Source organism: Alosa alosa, chromosome 1 (genome assembly GCF_017589495.1).
Source record: "Alosa alosa isolate M-15738 ecotype Scorff River chromosome 1, AALO_Geno_1.1, whole genome shotgun sequence".
In the NCBI taxonomy this organism is placed as follows: Eukaryota; Metazoa; Chordata; class Actinopteri; order Clupeiformes; family Clupeidae; genus Alosa; species Alosa alosa.
In genome coordinates, this window is record NC_063189.1 from 35,091,829 (window position 1) to 35,114,557 (window position 22,729).

General features: G+C 45.5%; 1 protein-coding gene across 4 annotated transcripts in view; it reads left to right on the forward strand.

The window, feature by feature from the left end:
- The window catches only part of sema6ba (sema domain, transmembrane domain (TM), and cytoplasmic domain, (semaphorin) 6Ba), a 69,382-nt gene extending 52,569 nt beyond the window's left edge, over positions 1 to 16,813 (forward strand). For all 4 annotated transcript variants that reach the window (XM_048252069.1, XM_048252076.1, XM_048252082.1 and 1 more), the window contains exons 11-17: positions 2,015 to 2,146; positions 2,621 to 2,770; positions 3,216 to 3,395; positions 5,110 to 5,250; positions 5,820 to 5,897; positions 6,572 to 6,630; positions 12,959 to 16,813. In XM_048252069.1, coding sequence (XP_048108026.1) covers positions 2,015 to 2,146; positions 2,621 to 2,770; positions 3,216 to 3,395; positions 5,110 to 5,250; positions 5,820 to 5,897; positions 6,572 to 6,630; positions 12,959 to 13,908 — 1,690 coding nt within the window. In that variant the 3' untranslated portion in view covers positions 13,909 to 16,813. The remainder of the gene's footprint in view (positions 1 to 2,014; positions 2,147 to 2,620; positions 2,771 to 3,215; positions 3,396 to 5,109; positions 5,251 to 5,819; positions 5,898 to 6,571; positions 6,631 to 12,958) is intronic.
- Positions 16,814 to 22,729: the final 5,916 nt, after the last annotated feature.

A 22,729-nucleotide genomic window follows, 5' to 3' on the forward strand; every position in this document is an offset into this window, starting at 1 on the left:
CAGAAACGACAACAACAGACTCCAAAATTATGCCCCTTGCCCTCAATGAGCCGGGGAGTTATCAATAACGCGAATGAATAGAGAGCATGCAGCGTGCTGTCTCTTGTCTTGCCATGCATCCCTGTCATGTCATTTGAAGGCCGGTGATTTATAACCAGTCATTGTTCTCCTTTTATGTTCTACATTGTGCTCAGTGCAGCTGCACTCCGTAAACCAGGTGTGCAAACACTTGTCTGCAAACAACTGTTTTTCCAGCTTTCCCCAATAACTCACTCTGATCTGCCACATGAGTTAAGAAATGGGCCGACAGACGTAATTATGACAAATCTGAGGAATCACGAGTATTGTTTCAAATGGGCTTACCAGGAGCCTGCATATTAGAAGATTCTCTCCAGAGAGACATTTCAATTAAGCAAGCAGAAATCTGTAAACACCACTGAGAGAGGGACAGAAAGAGAGCATCTGAGAGAGAGCTAGAGGGGAGAGAGAGGGAGGGAGGGAGGGATGGAGGGAAAGAGAGAGGGAGAGAGGAGGAAAGAGAGAGAGCTTTAGCGTGTAATCCCCCAAATCCCTCTCACCCACCCATTCTTCGCCATTAAAAACCTGTCATTGCCTGCTCTGAATGCGCCCGCTGTGGTCTGGCAGTCCAATCTGTGTGTGCAGCTCGGAGAGCCTGGAGGCCCTGGCTGTCCTCCAGATCACACCACATACTCGCCACCAGGCCCGTGGCTACATACTGCCCCTGCCACCGAACAGAGCCAGGCCGTCTCGGGGGTGGCACACCTGGGGGGAGGCCGGGTAATGAGGCCTCTGGTGCTGAGACGCTCGGCTACCCAAGGAGCCCAAGAGCATCTGGTCAGCGGAATCAGGGGCTGGTAGAACTGGGCCAGAGCTAAGTCCCTCTAGACGAGGGATTTCAGCATTGGTCTCCTTGTGACCCATTTATGCAAGTTAAATGGACTTTGTGTGTGTGCTGTGGTGGGTGATGCAGACTGCTGGAGCTGTTAGGTCTGTGTTGGTGGAGCAGGGTGGACGTGCTGTGAGAGGGAACAAGATCTGGCATGACAGCCTGTGGATAGCGAAGGCAGGAGGGTGCAGCCGGACAAGGAGTCCGGTGACAGGCGCCCACAGCGGCCCTCTGCTCTATCTCCTCCGCCGCCTCTCCAGCTGAAGGACCACTCGCCTCTGAGACCCTAGGATGAGAAGCATCATATCCCCGAGCAGCTGCTCCAGAGAGACAGGGGGAGAGACACATGACCTTTCCCCGCTGTCAGGCAGAGGGGATTGGGGTTGGCTGTCAGAGACCCTGCCTCTCTGGGGATGCAGGGCAGCACAATAGGCAGGCGTCTGGCTTATCAGAAGAGGCTGGCAGGAGATGTGATGGGTTTTGGTGGAAGGCAATTTCTGGATGAGATGAGACTGCTAAAGGCTTCTGAGGGACGATTAAATGCCAAAGTGCCATTTTATTAATGCGCTTCTCAGTCAAATGTTTGCGAATTGTTAGCAAATGGCCCACATGTAATTGATGATGAGAATGATTGCAAAATGTGTCAAGAGACATAATTGCTGAATAATTATTCCAGTCAAGACACAGTGCACAGTGGTGCATGAGGTACTTTCTAGTCAGTTGACAATGTTTATAAATTGTTTATTTTCATATTCATCATTTATACATTTTAATTCATAATAATTCAAATAAATTACATACTTTAATAGTTTCAAATCTTTGACTTAGTGACTTTCATGTAAAATTATTTCATATTTCACCTAACACACCTGTGTGTGTGTGTGTGTGTGTGTGTGCGTGTGTGCGTGTGTGTGTTTATGTGTGTATGTGTGTGTGTGTGTGTGTGTGTGTGTCTGTGTGTGTGTGTGTGTGTGCATGTGTGTGTGTGTGCATGTGTGTGTGTGTGTGTGTGTGTGTGTGTGTGTGTGTGTGTGTGTGCAGTGTAGCGTTGCTATTGCTGCAGCCCTTGGTTCTGACGGTTGCTGTTTGTTGTCGCGTCCCCCGCAGCATTCCTGGCTCAGCCGTGTGTGCCTTCGACATGCAGCAGCTGGCGCGGGTGTTTGAGGGGAGATTCAAGGAGCAGAAGTCCCCCGAATCCATTTGGACACCTGTCCCTGATGAGCTGGTCCCCAAACCAAGGTACACACAGACTGTTGTTCCCCCAAAGCATGTACCATCAGCCCATAAACAGATTGCAGATCTCCACCATCCTGTCAAATTCACTTGTGTTTTTTTGTTATCTTTCGGTATCTGGGAGTTTCCAGTTCTATTTGGTAATTCTTCCCATGCAGAACACAGAACATGTATTTGTAGTCTTATTAAGTTCCTTAAAAGAGATCATTTAGGCTTGGACAAGGGCAGTTAAACCAAAAGCCTCAGTTTTGGAGTTGTCTCTTTTTTAAATTCAAGCTAATTAACTGACTAATACCTATTTTGTCCAAATATCAATATCTGTTTCTCAAGGAGCCAGACCAGTGGTGTTCACCTGTCATAGCCATATCCATGAGGTTTACTGTGGGAGATTAGAGGGATGCTGTTTATCCTGTAGTCAAATGGCATTAGCTCAGTAGATTTCATCTGAGGCCCATGGGTGTTGTTGTGTGTGCTCCACAGGCCTGGTGGATGTGCTGTCCAGGGCTCCAGGTTCAGCTCCTCCAACACGTTCCCTGATGAGGTGCTGACCTTCATTAAGACCCACCCCCTCATGGATGAGGCCATCCCCCTGTTAGGCCACAGGCCCTGGATCATTAAGACCATGGTCAGGTAAGATCTTTTCATCTCTAGCTTTAGACAGGTCTTTAACTGCCTAAACCACAGGATACATCAATAAACATGCAAAAACAATCCCTTCTCCAGGCAAACACCAGCAGCCACCGTATGAAAAAGAGCCTGTCCTCTCTAATTGGCAGTCACACTGTTTTAAGAGATTTACTAGGCATTGTTAAATTCCTTTTATACATGAAAGCTCAGGCCACTGCTGCAGTCTAATGTAATCCCTTCACTACACACAGCCATAGAATGAAAAAGGACCCTGTCTGAGTCATTGCTAGTCATTGTGTTTATAAAGTTTGACTTGGTGGTATTATATTCCAGCCCATAATTGCACCTCTGTATCAAAGGGGAAACGTCTTTGGTCTTCTGTGATCCCCGCTGCATGTGTGTGCCCTGAGTTGGTCCATCGCTGAGGCTTCTTAATGTTTGTTTGCAGGTATCAGCTCAACACCATGGTGGTCGACACAGAGGCCGGGCCACACAAAAACCGTACTGTGGTGTTCCTCGGCTCCACAAGGGGAACAGTTCTCAAGTTCTTAATAGTTCCTAACAAGGACAGTCCTGGGTCCAACGGCAACATCTTCCTCGAGGAGCTGGAGGGTTATAACCCAGACAGGTGAGGAGTTGCTTAGAGAATCTCCAAAATGGCACTATACTGCATTAAGGAATAGCAAGAGATGTTGCTTTATAGGTCTAAACAGTGTTTTCTCAAGGTCAATGTTTCATGTTATTATTTGTGAGTGGTATTTGAGAATTACTTTTATATCACATCCAACAAACTCTTGTCTAAATTGTGTTTCATTAAGATGATTGATTTAAAGTGAAACATATTTTATATTTGGGATGAATTTGTTAAGGTCTGGATCCTCGTCTTTCTTATTCCATTACCATGATACTCCAGGACTACTTAATGGGTGTTTGCAAAGCAACAATAAAAAAAAAAACTTTATCCAACTGTTTGACCTTAAAAGGGGCAATATAAAGAATTAATTTTCTGCTGTATTGAGACTGCCGACCTTTGGGAACAATTTGCATCCATTTTCGATGAATTGGAGTCAAAAGCCAAAACACCTTACCCTGCCAATGCTAGCGTGGATGCCAAAGTACCGAGCCAGTTTAAATAAACTACATGGAAAGAGTGTCAGTTATTTTTGGAATGATCTAGATAAATAGTCTTACACCAAAGTTTCAATTGATCTTTAGGTTCAATGAATGTCACTGTCTCTGTGCAAGGAAAGCAATGCATTATTTAGGACCTCCATTTTGTTGCAGTTGCCCTCATACAGAAACACTCACATACTTCTTTTAAGTGTCCAGACCCATAAGCGAAGATTGATTGCGCATACTAAAACAATCCAAGCAGTCTGTTTGAAAGGGATACTGATGAACAAGGCTGATGAAATCAAAGGGCCCAAGCTGGTAGTCAAAGTGAAAAAGAAAACGGACAAACCGCAGTAGCAAGATATGAGGCAGTGTTGTTGGGCCTTGCGGCTCACATCAAAGAGCTTTTCGCCTCTCTCTTAAACGGAGATCAAACCTCAGACGGAGGCAGGGCGGTGAACACGCGTGGCAGTGCCCCGTGACTGCCCCGCTGAGGTTCACCACACGATCACACGACTCTAAACAGAACTTAATCAGCACTGGCAGGTGTTTGTGCACCACTTTACGTCAGTGACTTTTACACTGGAAAGTTGTGAGCAAAGTGCTGCCTCTGTTAATCAGGACTCGGTGGGCAGGCCCGTCATGCCAGCCAGCAGCCGCACAACAATAGCAAGCCCTCGCTAACAATCACAGTGATTTTGCTTCCTGATTGCGTCAAATGTTTTGCATATGTGTAATTTTAGCATGCGATGTGGGAAGCTTAATGCGTGATGCCTGCCATAATCAAGAATCTCAGCTGAAGTTAATTCAGGGAAAGATCATGTTCTATTCACAGCATAAGTAACATGTTCCTTAAAAAATCAACTGCTTTTCATAGGAAAAGCCACATACTATAGCCTATATCAAACTAGGGTTCTGACTATTTGTCTTCCTTCCCAGGGATATTGTTCAGTGTTGTGCAATGCTAGGAATGTCTTTTTTGTCTATTTGTAAAATTTCCTTGTCAATGTTGAATGCTGTGAAAGCTGACAGAAAAAAATTACATTTTCTAAATGCAGGCAGAATTCTGTGGTTGTCCATTATGTGTACTAATCATCATCATGAATCATCTTCTTGCCGTCTTCTCTCTCTCTCTCTCTCTCTCTCTCTCTCTCTTTCTCCTCTCTCTCTCTCTCTTTCTCTTTCCCTTTCCCTCCCTCTCTCTCTCTCTCTCTCTCTCTCTGTGTCAGGTGTGGGGGGGACTCTGTGCAGGCGCGTCAGCCCCTGTCTCTGACCCTGGACCAGTCCAGCCACACGCTCCTCTTGGCCTTCCAGTCCTGCCTGGTGCGGCTACCTGTGGCCCGCTGCCACCTGCACTCCCGCTGCATGAAGTGAGTCCTCACACTCACACACTGTCTGATACGCACACACGCACACACACACACACACGCATGTTTAGCATCTTTTGACCAGCCATTCATATTCCCCTCAGTGGTTTGTGTCCTCCCACGTTTTGGTATAGCTCATTCACATACATGTATTCATATGCATTATGTACGATCATTCACAGATGGCCCTCACATGAGCGCACAAACGGGAAGCACACCATTGTTCAGGACCACACATGTGCAGTGACCCACACACGTTAGCTCGTGTCCAGCTGTTCCATTAGTCAGACTTGAGTAGAGTAATTAAAGTTGTGAAGCTCCACACTGGGCCAGGTCACAGTCTGCACTCTCCTCAGACACCAACCTCTCACTCTGGCCTCCGGTCACTGCACACACTGTGTGCGTGTGTGTGTGTGTGTGTGTGTGTGTGTGTGTGTGTGTCTGTAATTACCCAGCTCACTGAAACTGGATTCGGAAATTGTTGTCTAAATAAATGTGTGTGCATACATGTGTGTGTGTGTGTGTGTTTCTCTGTGTGTGTGTTTTTCTGTATGTGTATGTGCCCTGTACAGAAACTGCATCGCCTCTAGGGACCCATATTGCGGCTGGACCCGAGGAAGCACTTGCTCTCTGCTCCGACCAGGAACACGGTGAGGCTCCACACACTCTCTCTCCCACTGGACACATGGGTCAAGGTGTCCATCTCTTAAAACTAGAGCTCTCCAATCTGTGATGCCATGCTAAACTGACTGACTTTGACACAGAAAGACTTGACATAGACTTTACGTTAATGAATGCATCTAGGGACAAAGCGAATGAATTTCCGCTGTGTGTGTGTGTGAATCTCCGCGGTAGGTTGAGGCAACAAGTGATTAGTAAGATTTTCTTAAAGGCTAATCTTAATAGTGTAAAAAACATTTCTTTTACTGTCTATGGAGCGGCTAATGAGCAGCTCTGAGAGCAGTTGGGCCAGGAAAAAGAATTATCAGTGCATTATTGCATAATAACCTAACAACCGGATAAAAAGTATTTTTCTCCAATGCCTGAAGATTCCAAATGTGTTAAGAATCGTTATTCCAATTCATACCTGAAGAATGCTCCATTCAAAAATGCTAATTCTCAATAACAGACCGTTGCTAAGTATAACAGACCGCTGTCAAGGAAAATGTTTTTTTGTGATTCTATTTCACGTCTTTCATATCACTATGCAAGGACTGGAACTTCATTCAAAAGTGAAAGCGGACGGTTGATCAGCTGTGTTCTAAAGAATGTTTGGCCTGTAACAATGTAATAATGTAATCTATATCTGGTGTTGTGTGTGCAGCTTGCCCTTTGAGCAGGATGTGGAGACTGGCAACACCACCTATCTTGGAGACTGCGATGGTGAGACAACCACACACACACACACACACACACACACACACACACACACACACACACACACACACACACACACACACACACATATGATGATGATTACAGCTCCACACTATCCATCCTCTTTCCTCCTGTTTGAGAGGTTGTGATAATAAGATTTATTTCAGTGCTTGAGCATGTGATGTAAAAATAAGGCCTCTGCACAGATACAGCCTCACAAGTGTGATGACACATTCCATAGGCAGAAATGCACACACACACATACAGTACACACACAACACACACACACACACACACACACACACACACACAGAAACACACACACACACACAGAAACACACACCCACAAAGGCATCACTCTGCTCATTCTGACAGGAGGTAGACAGGTCCAAGTTCTCTCACCTTTCCGCATTGAGAGGAGGGTTCACCATCAGAGCCCATTCAAGCGAGAACATCCACTTTCCCCTGAAAGGGCCTGTCTCCAGCACACAGCCAGACATGAATGGACAGCCCTAAATGTGCACTTTCTCTTTCCCTCCCTCTCTCATGTATTCCCTTTCTCTTTCCCTCCCTCTCTCATGTAGTCCCTTTCTCTTCACCTCCCTCTGGCTCTGCCTCTCTGTTTATTTCTCCTTTCCAGCCTCCCTGCTCCTCCACTTTACATGTCTTTGAATAAGTGGAAAAGTGGTACTCTTACTTACAGACTTATACACGCACGCACACACACACGCTCGCCACAGCCACACGTGGTCATTTTACTCTGGACACTTTCACATAAGGGTAAGGGTCCTCATGACCGCATGGGGGCCTGAGAACAATAATGTGCAGAAGCAGTTCATTTTATAGAGACAGATACACTCTTACACAGATGCCTTTGTCACACATCCAGTGACCCACTGCTGAGGCTGGCTGCCTAGCCTTTGAATCAATGGGGTCCTCTTTCTCCCTCTCTCTCTCTCTTTCTCTCACTCTCTCTCTTTCTTTCTCTACCTCTCTCTCTCTGTCAGTGTATTTTTCTCTCTCTCTCTCTCTCTCTCACTGGCTCACACTCCTGCTGTTGGAACCTTTGCCAGGTCTCTCCAGTTCCCAGCACCGTGAGCAGCCCCATCCTTGGCTCAGGGGGTCCTGCCGGCCTGTCAGCCCAGGGATGGTGCCCTTGGGCTGACTGACGGCCGTCCATGGGACACCCACGCTCATGCAGCGTTGCCATAACTACAGACAGTTCAGCCCACAGGGCGAGATGGAGAGGGCCCAGAATCAGAGGGATGGACAGTTCAGGGGCACAGGCCCAAGGCATTAACCCAGCTTTGTTCCATCAATTATACAGCCACATACAATAGAGAGAGCGGAACGCTGTCATAATTTCTCAATCTCCCATCAAGCGATTAACAGACGATTAGCAAACACCTCAATCAATCTCACTGGGGATGAGTGCAGTGAGTTGATGCCTCATCCGGAAGGCTAAAAGCCTGATTTAATGGGGGCGTTCACATAATTTAGTGTCACGTTTTGTTGCCACACCAGTAGATGTTACACAGCTGATTTTAAACCAGCCATAGCATCAACTAAAGTCTGCCGCGGAAATGAGCTTTTCGCCATTGGAACATGTGACGTGATGCGTTCCATCAGCTCCATGTGCAGTCAGCAGCACCAGCTCTCGTGCAGTTTACATCCGACTCAGTGCCCATCAAAGAGAGTCAGATCGCTGAAGTCTTAACGCTCATAATTCAATTATATTCATCTGCATGCGAAGGCCGCTTTGAGACCGTGGTTGCTCCCTGTCACTCCCATCAGCCCCTGTCATCTCTTAATGGACTAAAACATGTGGCAGTTCAGCATGAGGATCAGAACCAGCTTGACTAGACGAGTGGTTGGGAAGGAGTTGGGGGGAAAAAACAAAGAGCGAATGTACAAAAATAACAAAAGCTTGTTATGCAAAGCCGTGGACACAAAGCTTTGGGTTTTGGCACGGCATGAGAGGGAAGATCTAAGAAGTGACTCTTTTCAGTCATTGTTGTGGTTTCAGATGAGTGGATTGGCAAATCACTTGAGGGGGCTCTGGAACCCTGGAACAGAGAGACTCGCACTCTAGTCCCAGTGCTGCGGCTGTGAAAGCTCTTGAGCGCAGTAGCGCTGACATAAGTCACTACACATGTTGGGTGCAGATGGGTCCAATTACGCCCTTCTGGAGATCAGCGCTCATGCAAAGGAGAGTTTCAGCAGCCTGATTTACTATTAGCAATCACAAAAATAAAAAAGCTGGACAACCTCATGTCGGGGTGGAAACAGTGAACAGAGGACTAGCTGCTGCTCCTGCCCTCATGTCCCATTTTCAACTGCTGAGTCTGACACGGGGCCCAGGAGAGTCGCTTGGAAGAATTGGAGAGATGTTTGTTTTCCTTGTCCCCGTTTCTGTAACGATCTGCTGAGTGTCTTTAAAAATTGATAGCTATGGCACAGCAAGGCAGAGGCGCAGTTGAGAGAGAGAGAGAGAGAGAGAGAGAGAGAGAGAGAGAGAGAGAGAGAGAGAGAGAGAGAGAGAGAGAGAAGTGAGCTCAGGTACGACTACAAATAAAGCATGAAAACTGCAAATGACCTGTCTGGAGAATAATGAGAAGCAGTTCTAGCCCTACTATCATTAAGATCAGTCAGTGGTGAAGTCATGATGAAATTGATTGCATAGAAAAAAAAGGATGGATGGATGGTTGGCTGTATGGATGGATCAACTGGAAAATTCTGCAGTAGTAGAGAGATTAACATTTCCAATAAGCCTTTGCTCACTTCAGAGCACTTCACATATCTATGATGATTCATAATAACCAGAAATAGTAAAGAAAATGAGGTTCATTGCCATCATTAATCTGATTATATGCAAAGCCTCTGTGCTTTTTAGATACTGCAGACTCTAGATGACCTACCTGAATGGAAGTGCAGTAGTGAGAGACTAAATGAATATTTGGGGTTTTGCAGAGACCACTGAGATGATATCAAACCCAGCGATGGAGTTGATCTGTTCCTCTCCTCAGTGCTGTCTCTCTGGGTGCCCCAGGTCTCCCTGCACCCACAGCACTTCAAAGACCTCTCCTCACTTCAAAGACTTTTTCCACTCCACTTTCTGGGGCTCTTAAAGTCTGCTCTACTCTGACCATGTTTGAACAGAGTGTGTGTGTGCGTTCGTGTGCGTGTGTGTGTGTCGAAACAAGTACCAAATTCAGTCCTAGTACCATCCTCAGTGTCCTTCTAAAGAAGATTTAAAGCAACACAGTGTAGTTCTTTTACCTTAACATAGCGGCATTCTGATGCTACACTAACTTATAATATGGAGAATAAAGTGTCTGACATAACAAAAGGTGCCCGGAACACTTGATATTACACTATGTAACGTTATTGATAGGGGAAGGATTACAACCATTTCAGTCGTTTTTTGTCTACCTGAGTAGCGTTTAGCGCCAAGGAGCATAGATATCAATTCTTCCACTGTGTTCCTTTTAATCTGATGGATTACGGTGTCACTGGCCAACTTTTATTGCCACATTTTTGTATCCTACTGTTTACAGCAGTAAGAGAGATATTAGGAAGGCATAAGGCTTCAAAGAGCTGAGTGCTGTTTTTTTATTATTCCTGTAAGAACTCTGGGCTGTTGTGGAGAACTGCGCTGTTGCAGTAAGCGTTCAGCATGAAAGCTGCCTGCTTTACTGATTCCACATTTCCATTTGTACTCAATATGCTGTATCTGAGCTATTTCTGTCAGCATATTCCTGGTGCGCCATGGTTTATTTGGACAGTCGCCTCTGACCGGAAGTCTTACCCATCATTCCCTTCTATTGTTAGTGGCAACGTGTCATGGGTGCACAGCTCTGATATAACTCTGTACGTGTGATGCAAGAGAGAAGCAATGGAGAGAGTATAATGCTGAACTCAGTCATGGCAGTCACTAGGGACAGGAGACTTGAAGGAGGAGATTGTACCTTTGCTATTCTTAAACTCCAGTGCTTAGTCTTAGTGTAGTTAGAGTGTCCATATGAAAGACTGACAGTCGCAGAGACAGCGGTGTGAAGTGTATCGTTTTTGTCTTGACTTCTTCAACACGGGTGCTCACAAAAAGATCTTTTTTTTCCCTAGAGGAGCTTCAGGGATGTGTTGTGAGGGAGACAGAGGAGAAGGAGAGAGATGAGGGAGGTCTGCCGTAGTCCTCTCAGAAATGAGATGGAAATGAGCCCGCTGCAGTAAGCCATGGCTTAGAGTGGGCAGCCTCTGCTCTGCAGTGATAGAGGACAGACAACACTAAACACACAGAACACAGGAACCAGATTAATGAGAGGAGTTCCCCCTTCCCACTTCTCTTTTCACACACACACACACACACACACACACACACACACACACACACACAGGTACGCCATTAAATCCATGTGTTCGTCAGCATATTTCATGTTTGTGTGTGTGTAATCACTGAGTTGTCGGTACAGATGCTAACCATGTCCCACACCCTCCCTGCTCTACTGGTTTCTGCTTCCCCAATATGGCCTCCCTGACAGGCTGTTAGATTACAAATCAATATCCGTTTTTTTTTTTCAGTCAGCCAATTTCAAGTTGGGGCAGATCCATATGGACTGACTGCGCTGCTGTAATAACCAAATCCCTGTTGTAAATAAGAGACGCTTAGACAGAGGCCTCTCTCTCTAGCACGCCCTGTTAAAGTACATGACACACAGTCCCTGAGAGAGAGAGAGAGAGAGATGGGATGGAAGGAGATGGAAATTATGGAGGTGAAATTGAAGAACATCCCCAGAGTAGCGGAGGGTGAGAGAAGACTAGAGGTGTGGGATAGAGTGAGAGAAGACTAGAGGTGTGAGAGAAGACGAGGTGTGAGAGAGAGTGAGAGAAGACTAGAGGTGTGAGAGAAGACGAGGTGTGAGAGAGAGTGAGAGAAGACTGGATGTGTGGGATAGAGTGAGAGAAGATTAGAGGTGTGGGATAGAGTGAGAGAAGACTAGAGGTATGGGATAGAGTGAGAGAAGATTAGAGGTGTAAGAGAAGACTAGAGGTGTGAGATAGAACAGTGAGAGAGAGAGAGAGAGTGGGCTGCAAAGACATAAGTACAAGTATATATACTCTTTTGATCCCGTGAGGGAAATTTGGTCTCTGCATTTATCCCAATCCGTGAATTAGTGAAACACACACAGCACACAGTGTACACACAGTGAGGTGAAGTACACACTAATCCCGGCGCAGTGCATCAACAGCGGCGCTCGGGGAGCAGTGAGGGGTTAGGTGCCTTGCTCAGGGGCACTTCAGCCGCGCCTACTGGTCGGGGTTCGAACTGGCAACCCTCCGGTTACAGGTCCGAAGTGCTAACCAGTAGGCCACGGCTGCCCCATAAGGAGAGCTGAAAGAAAGAGCCATGTGAGTGAAAGGGAGTTAGACCATGTCATGGATAAAAAGAAAGATGTATATTACAGCAATATAGTGCCAGTATGCTATTGAAGTCTCTTGAGTTGAACTGAAGTGAGAGAGATAAGAGCAAAGCAGAGAGAGCGGGTGACAAATGATGTCGCTGCTCGCACAGTGGGAGTCTAATTGGTAGACGTTAACTTATTTTTGATGGTTGCCAAAGAAATCTCATTAATTTCAAGTCTTTTTATATAAGAGTACACCATGCAGAAAAAAACACAAGCTACCTGCAGAAGTAGGCAACAGAGGGGAGAGTAGATCATAGCCTCTGAAGGGAAATGGATGTAATGCTCAGAAAGATCAACATTTCTGTGTGCTCCACATTACTTGTTCGCAAAAATCGGCTGGAGGCATTAAGAGAAGTTCAAGGATAAGTTTTGTCTAGGTGTTATGCAATCATGTTTTCAGATTCCTTCTGTATTCACAGTGCCCCTTGCCAGTGCCTCCTGTGACTGTAGAGAAACTGTTGAGGAGCAGATTCCTCCTTTTGTTCGTGTTTTGCATCAACACACCCAGCCCTATCACCTGCTCTGTGCTTGTGTTATATATGCGGCAAACCTGATCATCATATGGAGCTGGCAAGGAGACAAACGCACTCTGTTGCCATCTGGTGTCAAAATATGGAACAAATTTTTTTATGCTAACGTGACATCACATTACATTTAGCAACAACATTGTTGCTTCACCACTCATTTTCTACACTCTGGAGGTACTCCAGGTGGAAGCAGATTGTTTTTGGAATCCTAATTCCATTTTGTTGGTCTTTCTCTAGCTTGTTGAAAATTCCCCCCAGGGATTTAAGAAGGGATGGCTGGATATTTTGAATCGTTTGCAATCCTATCTCTCTCACTGTCTCTGTCTGTCTCTCTTTTGCGTGCAGGTCTCCTGAGGGAGAGTTTCATGGACGAGCCAGAGAGTCTAGTGACTCTGAACCTGCTGGTGGTGGCCGCAGTGTCAGCCTTCTCCACGGGGGCGGCGCTGTCGGGCCTGGCCGTGTGCTGGATCATGGGCCAGAAGCACCGGCAGCGCTCCCGCAGCCGAGCGGCCGGCTCTAGCTCCCAGCGCAAGGCCGAGAAGGAACCGCATGGCATGCTGGGCCCCAGCGGCGCCGGCTCGGTCATCAGCGTGTCGCGTCACAGCGTGGGGACGGCCGGCGAGCGGCGCTCTCAGGGCGAGACGCTGTTCGTCATGCCCAACGGCTGGGTGAAGGCCGGCGACTTGGACCCGGGGCTGCTGCCCACGCCTGAGCAGACACCTCTGCAGCAGAAGCGCCCGCCGCCGGGCCTGCGCATGTCCGAGTCCGGCTCCAGCTGGGACCAGAGCCAGAGCCAGATCTACCTGAACTCGGTGGGGACGCAGTGTCCTCCTCCGGGCACCGCCATCTTCCTCAGCTCCAAGCTGCTGCACAGCGCGGGCGGCGGCAGCCGCCGGCTGGACGACTCCACCGACGCCATGGACCGCCAGACGTCCCGCTACGTCTCCCTGTCCAAGTACCGCGAGCAGAGCCGCCCCGGAGCGCCGCTGCGCAAGTCGGCCCCGGACTACAACTACCCCATGACACCGCAAGACTCGCCCGACCGGCGCAGGGTGGTGTCGGCCCCCAGCACCCAGGTGGAGTACGGCGAGCCCCTGCGCTGGACGCACGACGGCTACATCATCAGCAGCCACGGCATGCCGCCGCCCTCCGCCAGCCACCACTACCCCGGGCCGCCGCCCCCGCCGGGCCTCACCCGCTCCGTGCTGCACGGCTCCAGGGGCCTGGCCGAGCTGGTGGACTACAGCCACCTCCTCAGCAAAGCGGGCAGCGAGCGCAGCCCAATGGGCCAGTGAAGGCGGAGGCAGCGCAGCCCTGCCCAGGTCCTCTGGCTTCATCCATCTCCAGCTGACTCCCCTGCGGGATATCCAGACCGCTCTCTGAGCCACCCTCCCCCCTCCTTCCCTCCCTCCCTCAATCTGCATTCCCATTTCTGCCTGTTGTCCATTTGGCTCTCGCTGTCGTTGGTTCTCTCATCCTCTCCGCTGCTCTCTCTCTCTCTCTCTCTCTCTCTCTCTCTCTCTCTCTCTCTGTGCCTGTGCCCTACCTGGCTGGGAGGAGCTGGTTCTGATGTTCTGATACTGCAGCACTGCCTAAGACTGAGGACGCCAGGGAGTCGCGCTCTGAAGCAGCTGCCACCACCTCGCAGACAGCCAGCTTGTGCTCACCAGCCACACACGTTAGGGGCCGACACCACGACCGGGGACAGAGCGCATCCGTCAACATCCATCCCAGCGAGCTGGCCTTCCCTCTGTCACCATAGCTCCACATCCATCCACTCATGTTGGGCACAAAATGGCAGCTCTGCCCTCAACAGGCGTTTAGGAGAGATGTAATGAACGGCACTAGACTAAGGAGTTCAGAGATGGAGGAGGAAAGTGCCAGGGGACATTTATTACTCCTGAAATACAGCCAATAAGGAACAACATAACCGGCAACACCGTCTGAATGTGAGCACGGAACTAGAACTCTTTTTCTTTTACAAAACTCCAGAAAACTACTGATTTGTCAGCACACTTTCACCTGCCTGGCATTCCCAAGTAAGGACACGTACGCTTTTTAATGGCCAATGGTCTCCCAGTGGACTCTCCATGACAGGAGGAACAGGAGAGTCATGGTTGCTGTCCGCTCACACAGCTCATTCTGCACAGTCACACTCTCTGGACTCTCATCTGTGCTGTGTGTGTGTGTGTGTGTGTGTGTGTGTGTGTGTGTGTGTGTGTGTGTGTGTGTGTGTGTGTGTGTATCTGTTTGGATGTTTGTGAGTGTGTGTGAATGTGTGTGTGTGTGTGTGTGTGTGTGTGTGTGTGTGTGTGTGTGTGTGTGTGTGTGGATGTGTGAGAGAAGATAAGGGACAGAGAGAGAGAGAGAGTCCACTACTAAACATGCAGCAAGGACTGCAAAGACTAAAGAGCCCAAAGTGTTTGATAGTCTCAAGCTGGCAGTGAAAAACTGACTGACAGGTTGCGATGGAGAGACAATGAGATTGGAAGCGGTGATCTTCAAGAGGGAGTTTTTGTGAAATAGTGTATATTAAGTTTTTATATATATTAGGTTAGTGAAAAAATCCAAACGTATGTTCCTCGCCCAATATGTGCTTAATTAGGTCACAAGAAAGGTAAACGAAAGGTAGAAGAAAGGAACAGAATTAAGAAAATGTATCATTTATTTTCAGATCAGGTTAAGATCAGGTGAACAGTGTACAGGTGTGGTCAGTTGATTTGTTTTAGGTGTGCCTGGTTAGAGAAGAAAGTTGCGCCAACAAGTAGGGGGCCAGACTACAGAGTGCTTCACAGAGTATATGTTGTAAAAGCAACACATTACTGATCAATACAAAGTTTTTCTGTTCAATTCACACCTGTACACACAGACACATAGTCTCTCTATCTCTTTCTCTCTCTCACAATCATTCTTCCATTGTTTTTTACCATTTAAATTGGACTAAATAACAGCCAGTGAACCACATGATACACAGATACATATCATCACTTATTGATTCATTTGTGCATTTTACACTCAGTGGGAATGAAGATCTAAAAGGCATTACTGTATACTATTAGAGTTGCCATCAGTTTGAGATCTTTAAGTGCTTCTCACCTATAACACTGTACCACATCTGCCTCCATAAGTGTCAAAATATACAACTGTATATGCAGACTTTAGAACATATTTCATGTCAATACTGAGCCACTGAAGTTTTGTTGGTAGAATAATGCAGTAGAATAATAGTGTTATAATGAATCACTCCATTTGCAATTCATATGAAGCGTTTGGCTTTAGAATGTGTTTGTTCAGACATGTCAATGAATTGTCTTCATATGTGTCTCCTCTTTGTGTGGTCGTGTGGCACGTAAAGGTGACACTTTAAAATGAGATGTGTGCGCAGTGGAGGGGAGCAGATACTGAGGGTGCACAGTGGAGGGTGGAGGGGAGCAGATACTGAGGGTGCACAGTGGAGGGGAGCAGATACTGAGGGTGCACTGCTCAGCCATTATTGCCAACGCAGCCATCTCCCCGAAGACAACACATTTGGCCTTCAATGTGTCTTGTTCGTTCATCAAGCTGTTGCCTGAAATGAGAAGCACAAGACTGAACTGTTTAGGGTGCACCGACTGAACTGTTTAGGGTGCACTGACTGCTAGTTTGACAATTCGGATTGAGGCTCCTGATGGTCTTAGCTGCGAGTTGGACTCTCCTCAGCTGTTCTGTGAACGTTGGCCTTCTCTGGAGCCCTTGTGATGAGTGACTCATGTAATTACTGACTTTTTCTCCCTCACTCTCTTTCCCTGTTTTTGTAACATATCATGCAGACTGAATTCATCATGTGCGGACTTGAGTGCTGTGCGGAGCTGCTGTTCAGGGGACTGTGGGGTAGATTGGGGCTCTGACTCACCTCCTGTGTACATAGTGTGAAAATGGGTTGTAATTCTGGAATAGGGGCAGCAGACCATGTTTTACTGCCGCTGTGTATAACAAAATGTCTGAATATACAGGTGTTTTTTAATATATATACAGTATATCTCACCAACATGGTACAGACTCAAATACACATGAAGTGAAATGCATCACAACACAGACACAGACACAGGCACAGACACACACACACACACACACACACACACACACACACACATTTGACACATTGATGAAAATAGAAGTGTTATCACTAATAAATCCTTGAATCATTTCATTTTTACCTCATTGTTGTGAGGCCTGTGTTTTCTTACAACAAGACAATTCAGTGGTTATGGTTATATGGTTTTATGAGAAATTGTGCTACTTAGAAGGGAGTTAGGAATCGTATTACTGTAAGGAAGGTCCATGCTACTGTATACTGCTTGCACACTGAGGGAAACTACACAAAATAACATGTAGTTTGGTTAGCATGAAACCCTGCAACCATAACAACCTTCTCTGTGGCCCAATAACTCTATTCTCCACACTACTCCACTGCCCGCTGGTTATATGCCTCCAAATTCACAGTGAAGAGTCCCAGTGAACATATCAAAAATGTCCTCAGGGTGTTGAGATATCACACTCACAAGAATGGGACATAGGCTTGAACTTGAACTTTGACCATCAACATTTTATTATTTCATCTTTGTTTAAGAAAATATTTGTACCAAATTTAGAGAAATGTCTTCAAGGTGTTCTTGAGATAACGCCACACAGGTCAGGGGCCAACACCACGACCGCGGACAGAGAACATCCATCTAGTTATCTAGTTTCAAGATATACCAAGTTTTTTTTATGTCTTCTTTTTACATGATTTGGCTTTTAAAGACTATAGATATAAATTAGTCTAATATCATGTGTACATAGAATACCAATGTCTCATATCCCAATTCCCATTGCCTGCTAGCCATGCTAATAGCCTAAAATGTTGGCATTTCACTAAAACACACATCATGGCACAAATTGTCCATCATTAATGCAAATGGCCAATTTTGTAAACATACCCTCACAGTAAACTGCACGGCATTCCATAGTGCTTCTAGTGGTGAATCAGCTATGCTTTGGTATGATGGAAGCCTATTTGAAAAAAGTCATATCATGGGAAAATAAAACCAGTACATCTGGTACATCACTCAGCACTAGTTCAGACTTAAGGAAAAGAATGCAACTGACAGACAGACACACACCCAAACACATCAGTTGTTGATACGGATGCACAATAAAGTCAAACTGCTCGTTCTTACAACCTATAACACCATAAACTTTTGAAGGTTTTCAATTATCACAAGAATTTAGAAGCTCCCTCAACCTGTACCTGTGGAAACAGCCCTTGACCTGAAGATTCCTGGAATCCTTCACACCTATTTAGATCCCAGAACCTTCCCTGACCTCCTCATGAAAATAATACTCTATCTTGATAAAACTACTTGTGAATGCACTGCCCCTAATTGATGAGACTCTTTTTAGAGTAGGCTAATTGATAACTTGATTATTTTAACCTCTCGTATGTATCACATGGGGCAGCCGTGGCCTACTGGTTAGCGCTTTGGACTTGTAACCGGAGGGTTGCCGGTTTGAACCCCGACTAGTAAGCACGGCTGAAGTGACCTTGAGCAAGGCACCTAACCCCTCACTGCTCCCCGAGCGCCGCTGTTGTTGCAGGCAGCTCACTGCGCCGGGATTAGTGTGTGCTTCACCTCACTGTTTGTTCACTGTGTGCTGAGTGTGTTTCACTAATTCACGGATTGGGATAAATGCAGAGACCAAATTTGACCTCATGGGATCAAAAGAGTATACAGTATACTGTATATACTTACTTATACTTACATTCAAGCCAGACAGATTGACTTATTGTAATGTATTTCAGAACCGGATATTTTAGATCATAGGATGTAGACCATCATATTCTACAACAAAGAATTTAAAAAATAATAAAAGAGTTTGGTGCATGGCCACAAAGCTACATGAACTGGAAACATGGTTTGTTTCCTCCTTCATTATGCAAATCTCAGATATTAAAATGACCACTGCAAACAGACAAATCTGAACAGACCAAGATTTCACCAAGACCGAGAGTGACAACGAACACAGATTGTGACGTCAGACATCCCTCTGATCACCACCCCCCTCCACATAAATATGACCACTTTTCTGGAGCCTGTTGTAAGCGGTCACTATAGCTGCATGGCAGCTAATCAGTGTAAAGCTCACTTAATTATTCATGTGGGTTCCAGATAAGCATGAGGGAGTGCTAGAAATCTGCTAAAAGGGGCCATCTTATTCCCCAGCCTAATGATGAGGCTATAATAATGGGGTTTTACAATAGCATCTGAGCATGTTTATGACAAACAGAAGTTGCCTTCTATGTTAACATGAGAGAACAAAGTGAAATACTCTGTTCATCCATTCTGTGTCATGAGAACTATTTATCCAGAAATGATTAGGAACCTCCACACTGCAGACCAAATGATTAACTTTGACATAATTTGTACTGAATATTTTCTAGAATAAAATGATACATACTATACATTTAATAAATTACCATAAAAATAAAAATAACACACTTGGACACATGCATGCCATTGACCCTATATATTAAGATACAGTACAGTATGGTGTGCACAGGTGGCTGAGAAGATGCATTACAGTGCATCTTGCGGTGCAGTCCAGAGTGCCTTCAATGGTCATGGCTTAAAGCGTTCCTCAGTCCCTGTACTGAACTAGATGTACCGCAGAGCGGCACAAAATATGACCACCGCCCAGTCCAGCACATTTTTTCCACAAAAAGAAATCACGCTGAAAGGCCTATATGATTCTAACTGTCTCACTAAATTGCATTATCCACACTCAATTCTCACTGGTATCTGCTAGACAACAAGTACCAAAACATGATTAGTTCATAGATTTCACATGTAAAATTCATTTTATACAACCCCACCTCCATCTTGCCTGTTCATAATTCTGAGAAATTCTTGATTGTTTGTGTTATGTTTATGTTATGTGTGTGGGTGTGTGTGTGTGTGTGTGTGTGTGTGTGTGTGTGTGTGCCTGTGCATGCAAGCGTGTGTATGTCTACTGTGTGAGTATGTGTCATCCATTATGATTACTGTGAATGTATGTGTGTGTGTGTGTGTGTGTGTGTGTATGTGTATCCATTCTGTTTAACTGCATGTATGTGTGCATGTGAAACATGTGTGTTAACATGACCCCTGGAGGCAAACATACGAACAAAACGAAAAATGACGGTTCCATGCTATCCATGTGGGGGTACATGCCCACCCAGTTTTGTGTACCCCGGCCTTTCAGTGTCCCGGGAAACCTTGTTGGTGTACATCACTAAATGTACACATAAATTATTTTATTGTAAGGCCCCCCATGAACGAAAGTACACAAAACTTGGCATGCATTCGGAGGGTGTCATAATGATCCTACACTTTTAATTTCGTGCAGTTTTGACCTTGTCAGCCAGAGATATTGTGATGAAAACACCTAATTTTTTGCTTTTGAATTTTTAACTAGGTGGCGCTATACATGAAATAAGTGGTAATGGGATGGGTTGACATGCCCCCTTAAGACCAACATACATAAAAAAGGTGGACCTTCTAGGCCCTACGGTTCTCGAGATATTCACAGAAAACTGTCTCCGGCCACCTACAGGCCAGTTGGTGTATAGTAACATAAATTAATTTATTGTGTGGCCCCCCATGAACGGAATTCCACAAAATTTGACGTCCATACAGAGGGTGTCATAATGATCCTAAATTTGACGTCCATACAGAGGGTGTCATAATGATCCTACACTTCCAATTTCGTGCAGTTTTGACTATGTTAGGTCACAGATACCTTCAATTACAACACCTCATTTTTACTTTTTTGTGTTTAACTAGGTGGCGCTATACATGAAATGAGTGGTTATGGAATGGGTTGACATGGCCCCTTGAGATCAACATACAAAAAAAAAATGGTCTTCCTTAACCCTACGGTTTTCGAGATATTCACAGAAAACTGTGTCTGACCTACCCTCCTTTCGGGGGGTCCAGTCCAGCGGGGGGGGCTACAGATCAAAACGAAAAACGATGGTTCCATGCTATCCATGTGGGGTTATATGCCCACCAAGTTTCGTGTACCCCGGTCTTTCAGTGTCCCGGGAATCATTGACGGAAATTTGGGCATGCATTTGAGCATGCGCTGCGCGGCGGTCATAATAATTCTGTACATGGCAGACTCGACCAATGCAAGAGCTCCTTCCTAAGTTTGATGCTGCCCACAGGCTCCCTACTTCTGTATAAGCCGAGTCGGTTGGGTGGTCATAGTAGAGCGGCTACAAGGCCAATTTGGCAAGAATCGTGCAAATTATGATACAAGCATGAAATTCGACATGTATGTGCTTAAGACAAATACAATCAAATCTACCTGATTGGCCACTTGAAATGGTGGCCATTTCCCAAGATGGCCATCAAAAAAGACTCCAGAAATTGATTTATTGCATAGAATTGACCTAGCAAATTATGATACAAGCACGAAACTGAACATAAATGTGCTAAAGAGCAATACAATGAAATCTACCTGATTGGCCACTTGAAATGGTCGCCATTTTCCAAGATGGCTGCCAAAAAAGACCCTAGAAATTGATTTATTGCACAGAATTGTCAAAGCAAATTATGATGGACGCATGAAATTTGGCATGGATGTGATCAAAACCAATACAATCAAATCCACTTGATTTGCTACTTGAAATACTGGCCATTTTCCAAGATGGCGTTTAAAAAGACCCGAGAAATTTGCAAATTTCAAATGTGCAAATTGCAAATGTGGTGTAAATAATAGTTCACTCTCCTTAAATATGTTTCCATAGATGATGAAGTGATACAGATATTAAAAAATAGCATGGTGATAACATGCTAATGCTAATAATGCCAGTTCTTAATGTCAATGGAGGGCATGGCGTGATGCCACCCCCCATCCACCCAAACAAATAAAATGGTTATGACATGCTAATAATACAATGACACTAATATGCTAATAACGGCAATTCATGGTTTTCTCTATGTTGCTGTTAAACAAAAGATGTGTGTACACCAGAAACAACCTCAGCTACCAAGTAGCCAAGGTCGCTGAAGAAGCTTTGTCATGAATCCGCTTTTTTCGCTCTGGACGTGACATTGACATGTTTGATTTAGCTAATCACATAACGGCTCTGGCTTGTCAGCCTGGGACATTCGAAGATAAGAGCATTCCAATTGTTTTTTGCCGAACCGCTCATTACCATCATATTAGCTGACTTTTAATTGCTAAATCGCTTAATCGCTCACAATGCCCAGACTGGTTAGGCTCTCGCGAATTCACTTTGGTTGCTTTATTCGCCACCCTCCATAGACAAATAAGGACTTCCGTCTTTCGGGTAAGCATAGGTTAAGCTTTTGGTTTTACATGCAAATAACAGCGGTAACAATTATTAACGACAAATAAGCCCCTTATAACACACTGATAACATGGTGATAACATGTCAATAATGACAATTCTTGATTTCAAAGGAGGGTGGTGCGTGATGCGATACCATTGTGGTAATAATATGCTAATAACGGTAATTTATGATTTTCTCGATATGGGCGTTTAAAAACACTAATAACGTGCTAATGGTACTAACGGTAATAATATGGTAATAATGTGCCACTCATTATAATTTGTGCTCTCTGCGACTGTCCCCACAATTACCCCAGAGTTAGAGAACAAGGCGACCAGAGTGAATCAATCAGCAGTGGTCCAATGTCGCTGTAAGTGGCTAAAATTAATTCCGAATAACCTCAGTGGCTGGTTTAATTCAGATAGTTTTGGTCTAAATATTGTAAGGATATCGAGAGTGATATACAGTACATATACTCAAATGTAAAACGGCATATACAGTGTAATTTGTAGTAGGAGAGTAGGCTACAAAGTAGGGCAGTAAGAACAGACAGGAATATTATATATGAGGCATCCTAGCATATAAGTGTTCTGTGTAACCACTCTGAAGGCCTGACTGACCGCAACGTCAAAAAAAAGTTTGGTTTGACTAACTGTAGCAACATTGCCCTTTTCCATGCTCAAGGTGAGGGTGGGTAAAGAAATGTTGCATCTTACTTGCGACATGGTCAGAATAATCATCTGGGGCCAGACTACAAT